The 7569-nt window shown below is 48.1% G+C and overlaps 2 protein-coding genes across 2 annotated transcripts in view; one reads left to right on the top strand and one right to left on the bottom strand.

Annotated features, from left to right (window-relative positions):
- LOC116353303 (carboxypeptidase Y-like) overlaps nt 1-1143 on the bottom strand; it is a 2795-nt gene extending 1652 nt beyond the window's left edge. Inside the window, exon 1 of the mRNA XM_031787580.1 lies at nt 1123-1143. Within this exon, the coding sequence (XP_031643440.1) occupies nt 1123-1143 (21 nt within the window). The remainder of the gene's footprint in view (nt 1-1122) is intronic.
- Nucleotides 1144-7443: 6300 nt separating this feature from the next.
- gfra4a (GDNF family receptor alpha 4a) overlaps nt 7444-7569 on the top strand; it is a 149132-nt gene continuing 149006 nt past the window's right edge. Inside the window, exons 1-2 of the mRNA XM_031787579.1 lie at nt 7444-7473; nt 7517-7527. Of these exons, the coding sequence (XP_031643439.1) occupies nt 7444-7473; nt 7517-7527 (41 nt within the window). The remainder of the gene's footprint in view (nt 7474-7516; nt 7528-7569) is intronic.

Below are 7569 nucleotides of genomic sequence, written 5' to 3'. Positions count from 1 at the left end.
AAGAGACAGAGACAGAGACAGAGACAGAGACGGAGACGGAGACGGAGACGGAGAGGGAGAGGGAGAGGGAGAGGGAGAGAGGGAGAGGGGGAGAGGGGGACACAGATAGAGAGAGATGACAGAGAGAGAGGGAGAGAGAGAGAGTGAGAGAAGACACAGATAGAGAGACTGACAGAGAGAGAGAGAGAGAGAGGGGAGGGAGAGGGGAGAGAGAGACAAGACAGATAGAGAGAGAGAAGAGGAGGAGAGAGAGACAGAGAGGGGAGAGGGAGAGGGAGAGAGGAGGGAGAGGGGGAGAGAGAGACAGAGAGTGGAGAGAGAGAGAGAGAGAGAGAGAGAGAGAGAGAGACAGAGATTAGAGAGAAGATGAGAGGGAGGGAGAGAGAGACAGAGACAGAGAGGGAGAGAGAGAGAGAGAGAGAGAGACAGAGAGGGAGAGAGAGAGAGAGAGGGAGAGAGAGAGAGACAGAAAGAGAGAGAGAGTACAGAACTCTGAAACAGCAACAGCAGAACTCATGATGAAGGTATCACATTTATTGAAAATATACATTTAGCTCGGAAGTTAGCGAGCTACCATTGTTGCCATAGCAACACCATCAGAAGCACCCTGTCCCACCAGAACAGACACCCACCCTGTCCCACCAGAACAGACACCCACCCTGTCCCACCAGAACAGACACCCACCCTGACCAACCCTGACCCATCTATCACTAACACACCCTGTCCCACCAGAACAGACACCCACCCTGTCCCACCAGAACAGACACCCACCCTGACCAACCTTGACCCATCTACCACTGATCCACCCTGACCCATCTATCACTGACCCACCCTGACCCATCTATCACTGACCCACCATGACCCATCTACCACTGACCCACCCTGAACCATCTACCACTGACACACCCGGTCCCACCAGAACAGACATCCACCCTGACCCATCTTTCACTGACCCACCCTGACCCATCTATCACTGACCCACCCTGACCCATCTACCACTGACACACCCTGAACCATCTACCACTGACCCACCCTGACCCACCAGAACAGACACCCACCCTGACCCATCTACCACTGACCCACCTTGACCCATCTACCACTGACCCACCCTGACCCACCTACCACTGACCCACACTGACCCATCGACCACTGACCCACACTGACCAACCTTGACCCATCTACCACTGACCCACACTGACCCACCAGAACAGACACCCACCCTGACCCACCTACCACTGACCCACACTGACCCACCTTGACCCATCTACCACTGACCCACCCTGACCCACCTACCACTGACCCACACTGACCCATCTATCACTGACCCATCTACCACTGACCCACATTCCACTGACCCACCCTGACCCATCTACCACTGAGCCAACCCTGACCCACCTACCACTGACCCACCCTGACCCACATTCCACTGACCCACCCTGACCCACATTCCACTGACCCACCCTGACCCACATTCCACTGACCCACCCTGACCCACATTCCACTGACCCACCCTGAACCACATTCCACTGACCCACCCTGAACCACATTCCACTGACCCACCCTGACCCATCTACCACTGACCCACCCTGACCCACATTCCACTGACCCACCCTGACCCACATTCCACTGACCCACCCTGACCCATCTACCACTGACCCACATACCACTGACCCACCCTGACCCATCTACCACTGACCCACCCTGACCCACATTCCACTGACCCACCCTGGACCCACATTCCACTGACCAATTTGAGCTACAGTACCAACCAGATCAAATCAAATCAAGTTTATTTATAAAGCCCTTCGTACATCAGCTGATATCTCAAAGTGCTGTACAGAAACCCAGCCTAAAACCCCAAACAGCAAGCAATGCAGGTGGAGAAGCACGGTGGCTAGGAAAAACTCCCTAGAAAGGCCAAAACCTAGGAAGAAACCTAGAGAGGAACCAGGCTATGAGGGGTGGCCAGTCCTCTCAAAGTGCTGTTCAGAAACCCAGCCTAAAACCCCAAACAGCAAGCAATGCAGGTGTAGAAGCACAGTGGCTAGGAAAAACTCCCTAGAAAGGCCAAAACCTAGGAAGAAACCTAGAGAGGAACCAGCTATGTGGGGTGGCCAGTCCTCTTCTGGCTGTGCCAGGTGGAGATTATAACAGAACATGGTCAAGATGTTCAAATGTTCATAAATGACCAGCAGGGTCAAATAATAATAATCACAGTGGTTGTAGAGGGTGCAACAAGTCAGCACCTCAGGAGTAAATGTCAGTTGGCTTTTCATAGCCGATCATTCAGAGTATCTCTACCGCTCCTGCTGTCTCTAGAGAGTTGAAAACAGCAGGTCTGGGACAGGCAGCACGTCCGGTGAACAGGTCAGGGTTCCATAGCCGCAGGCAGAACAGTTGAAACTGGAGCAGCAGCACAGCCAGGTGGACTGGGGACAGCAAGGAGTCATCACGCCAGGTAGTCCTGAGGCATGGTCCTAGGGCTCAGGTCCTCCGAGAGAGAGAGAGAAAGAAAGTGTCTAGATGGAATGTGTATTTGTGGTCCTGGCGACTGGACCTCATGGTTTTTACTGACATGCACTGTCAACTTTGGGACCTTAAATAAACAGGTGCCTTTCCAAATCATGTCCCATCAATTGAATTTGAATCAAGTTGCAGAAATATCTCAAGGATGATCAATTTGGTCAATTTCAAGTCTCATAGCAAAGGGTCTGAATACTTATGTAAAAATGTTTTGTTTTGTCTCTATGGGGTTTTGTGTGTAGATGGCTGAGGAGTACAACACATATATGTTTTAGAATAAAACTGTACTGTAACAAAATGTGGAAGAAGTCACAGGGTCTGAATACTTTCCGAAGGCAGTGTGTGCAGAGTATCAATGAATTGGCCTCACCCTACTGGACTCAAAAATCAAATGTCTATGGTTGCTGATGATCTGGTGCTTCTGTCACCTACCAAGGAGGGCCTACAGCAGAACCTAGATCTTCTGCACAGATTCTGTCAGACCTGAACCCTGACAGTAAACCTCAGTAACACCAAAATAATGGTGTTCCAAAAAAGGTCCAGTCGCCAGGACCACAAATACAAATTCCATCTAGACACTGTTGCCCTAGAGCATACAAAAACCCAATATATACCTCGGCCTAAACATCAGCGCCACAGGTAACTTCCACAAAGCTGTGAACGATCTGAGAGACAAGGCAAGAAGGGCCTTCTATCTGAGAGACAAGGCAAGAAGGAACAAAAGGAACATGAAATTTGACATATTAATTTTGGCTTAAAAATCCTTGAATCAGTTATAGAACCCATTGCTCTTCATGGCTGTGAGGTCTGGGGTCCGCTCACCAACCAAGACTTCACTAGATGGGACACAATGTTAAGCAGAGCAGCGCAGGGGAACCCAAGAGCAGACCCAGACCAGGAAACAGGAATGAAGGAACCAAGATATTTATTGTAACACAGGGAGAGATGAAGAGCAGACCCAGACCAGGAAACAGGAATGAAGGAACCAAGATATTTATTGTAACACAGGGAGAGATGAAGAGCAGACCCAGACCAGGAAACAGGGAAACAGGGAAACAGGAACCAAGAAATGTATTGTAACACAGGGAGAGATGAAGAGCAGACCCAGACCAGGAAACAGGGAAACAGGAACCAAGATATTTATTGTAACACAGGGGGAGATGAAGAGCAGACCCAGACCAGGAAACAGGGAAACAGGGAAACAGGAACCAAGATATTTATTGTAACACAGGGGGAGATGAAGAGCAGACCCAGAGGGGAATCCAAGGGAGTGATGATGAGTTGTAGGAAACCAGAGGCTGAGGTTGGAGTGGGATCAGACAGGGTTAACAGGTCCAGAGGAGGGGAATCCAAGTAGATGATGAGTTGTAGGAAACCAGAGGCTGAGGATTGGAGTGGGTTGAGACAGGGTTAACAGGTCCAGAGGAGGGGAATCCAAGTAGATGATGAGTTGTAGGAAACCAGAGGCTGAGGTTGGAGTGGGATGAGACAGGGTTAACAGGTCCAGAGGAGGGGAATCCAAGTAGATGATGAGTTGTAGGAAACCAGAGGCTGAGGTTGGAGTGGGATGAGACAGGGTTAACAGGTCCAGAGGAGGGGAATCCAAGTAGATGATGAGTTGTAGGAAACCAGAGGCTGAGGTTGGAGTGGGATGAGACAGGGTTAACAGGTCCAGAGGAGGGGAATCCAAGTAGATGATGAGTTGAATTCAGAACAGAGAAGCAGGGTGGTGAGATGGGGAAGAGGAGACAGGAACCAGAGTCAGAGCAGCTAAACTGCAGTGAAAGGATAAACAGCATCAGGGAAACACGATCTTAAATAATAACACATTCAGCATGACTGACTGAACGGAGATTACGATCTGGCAGTGTGGAAGTGGTAGGACTGAGTATTTGTAGAGGTCTTGATTGTGGAACGAGTTGCAGCTGGTGGGGAACTGCTCTGACTCCTGCACACCTGTCTCTAACCACATGATCCCACACACAGAGAGAAGAAGAGGGAGAGAGAACTGGGTGAATGGCTGCAGGTCAAGGAGACACCGGATGTCCACTAGGGGGTGTAGCAGGAGCAGATGTGACACAAACACCCAATTGAGACTCTGCATGCAGAATTATACAAAATTATAAACTGGGTGGTTTGAGCCCTGAATGCTGATTGGCTGGGATCATATACCACGGGTTTGACAAACCATGTATTTTCACTGCTCTAATTACGTTGGTAGCCAGTTTATAACAGCACTAAGGCTCCTCGGGGGTTTGTGGTATATGGCCAATATACCACGGCTAAGGGGCTGTATCCAGGCATGTGTGTAAGAACAGCCCTTAGCCGTGGTATATTGGCCATATACCACAAACCCCCGAGGAGCCTTAGTGCTTTAACATACTTTGTGTACAATGCAAAACCTCAAACAACGCAGAGCAGAATTAGGACTTCACCCGCAAGTTATCAAAATGCAGAAAAGAGCTGTTAAATTCACCAACAACAACAAAGAAAGCGATGCAACATATTCCACCACAAAACCCTCACTACAGAGAGATGAACAGAGAGATAAACCTGGAGAAAAGTCTCCTCCCTACACATTCCACCACAAAACCCTCACTACAGAGAGATAAACCTGGAGAAAAGTCTCCTCCCTACACATTCCACCACAAAACCCTCACTACAGAGAGATGAACAGAGAGATAAACCTGGAGAAAAGTCTCCTCAGCCAGCTGGTTCTGGGGCTCTGTTCACAAACACAAACAGAACCCACAGAGCCCCAGGCAGTAAACACAATTAGACCAAATTATGATAAAGCAAAAAGATAAACTATTTGACACATTGGAAAGAATCAACAACAGAAAAACTGAGCGAAATTAAAGGGTTAGATAAATGATGATTTAAACGGCAAAGAACACACAGTAATGTATACGCTAGGAGTCAGGAAGCAGAACACACAGTAACGTATACGCTAGGAGTCAGGAAGCAGAACACACAGTAACGTATACGCTAGGAGTCAGGAAGCAGAACACACAGTAACGTATACGCTAGGAGTCAGGAAGCAGAACACACAGTAACGTATACGCTAGGAGTCAGGAAGCAGAACACACAGTAACGTATACGCTAGGAGTCAGGAAGCAGAACACACAGTAACGTATACGCTAGGAGTCAGGAAGCAGGTGCAGAAGGTCAGTTTAATAATGAGAATAAGCAGATAAACAAAACAGGAGAAGTATACTGAACGTGAACAAAACCATTACTGCCTGATTACTGAGGCTACTGAGGGCTACATAAAGGGGAAGTAATCAAGGTAATGCCAGGTGTGAGTAAAGTGGGTATTTAGTAGACTGGCGACGTCGAGCACCGGAGAGAGGGAACGAGAGTAGTCACGACACAGACAGGTACTACATAAATTACTACAAGATAAAATAGCTGACTCAATCAAGCCTGAAGTTTATTTTTTACACATAATTTAAAAAGTTTGAAAATGTAGAGGAAAGCATGGAATACTTCATGTTGTATTTATGTATTTATTTATGTTTATATTTATATTCATTTATATGTAAAAATCTAATCACATTATTGTGGAAGCACCTCTAGCAGTGTGAATGAGGCTGTTTGAAGCCTAAGCAACCTGTCTACCAATTGTTTGAAGCACAATAGACCAACATAGCTACTGTAGTTGGTCAAAGCTGTGTGCTGGAAAACCTTGGTAGGGCATGGGTGGAGTAGGCATTGTGGTGCTGGTAAACCTTGGTAGGGCATGGGTGGAGTAGGCATTGTGGTGCTGGAAAACCTTGGTAGGGCATGGGTGGAGTAGGCATTGTGGTGCTGGTAAACCTTGGTAGGGCATGGGTGGAGTAGGCATTGTGGTGCTGGTAAACCTTGGTAGGGCATGGGTGGAGTAGGCATTGTGGTGCTGGTAAACCTTGGTAGGGCATGGGTGGAGTAGGCATTGTGTTGCTGGAAAACCTTGGTAGGGCATGGGTGGAGTAGGCATTGTGTTGCTGGAAAACCTTGGTAGGGCATGGGTGGAGTAGGCATTGTGTTGCTGGAAAACCTTGGTAGGGCATGGGTGGAGTAGGCATTGTGGTGCTGGTAAACCTTGGTAGGGCATGGGTGGAGTAGGCATTGTGTTGCTGGAAAACCTTGGTAGGGCATGGGTGGAGTAGGCATTGTGTTGCTGGAAAACCTTGGTAGGGCATGGGTGGAGTAGGCATTGTGGTGCTGGTAAACCTTGGTAGGGCATGGGTGGAGTAGGCATTATGTTGCTGGAAAACCTTGGTAGGGCATGGGTGGAGTAGGCATTGTGGTGCTGGTAAACCTTGGTAGGGCATGGGTGGAGTAGGCATTGTGGTGCTGGTAAACCTTGGTAGGGCATGGGTGGAGTAGGCATTGTGGTGCTGGTAAACCTTGGTAGGGCATGGGTGGAGTAGGCATTGTGGTGCTCATGTGAATTTTCTTTCTTTTTGTCCTTCAATACCTATTCTCACTTAAAATGTAGTTTTTTGTTTTTAATCTAAAGATGGTTCTGTATCTCTGTCTCTGAAGAGAAGATCTGTATGTATCTTAAGGTGGCTCTGTGTCTCTGTCTCTGAGGAGAAGAGAAGGTCTGTATGTATCTGAAGGTGGCTCTGTGTCTCTGTCTCTGAGGAGAAGAGAAGGTCTGTATGTATCTGAAGATGGTTCTGTGTCTCTGTCTCTTAGGAGAAGAAAAGGTCTGTATGTATCTGAAGGTGGTTCTGTGTCTCTGAGGAGAGGATCTGTATGTATCTGAACATGGTTCTGTATCTCTGTCTCTGAGGAGAAAAGAAGGTCTGTATGTATCTGAAGGTGGCTCTGTGTCTCTGTCTCTGAGGAGAAGGGAAGGTCTGTATGTATCTGAAGGTGGCTCTGTGTCTCTGTCTCTGAGGAGAAGAGAAGGTCTGTATGTATCTGAAGATGGTTCTGTGTCTCAGAGGAGAAGAGAAGGTCTGTATGTATCTGAAGATGGCTCTGTGTCTCTGTCTCTTAGGAGAAGAAAAGGTCTGTATGTATCTGAAGATGGCTCTGTATCTCTGAGGAGAA

Source organism: Oncorhynchus kisutch, linkage group LG14 (genome assembly GCF_002021735.2).
Source record: "Oncorhynchus kisutch isolate 150728-3 linkage group LG14, Okis_V2, whole genome shotgun sequence".
Lineage (NCBI taxonomy): Eukaryota > Metazoa > Chordata > Actinopteri > Salmoniformes > Salmonidae > Oncorhynchus > Oncorhynchus kisutch.
The sequence above is the reverse complement of the archived record's forward strand: the minus strand, read 5'-3'. Positions and strand labels throughout refer to the sequence as shown.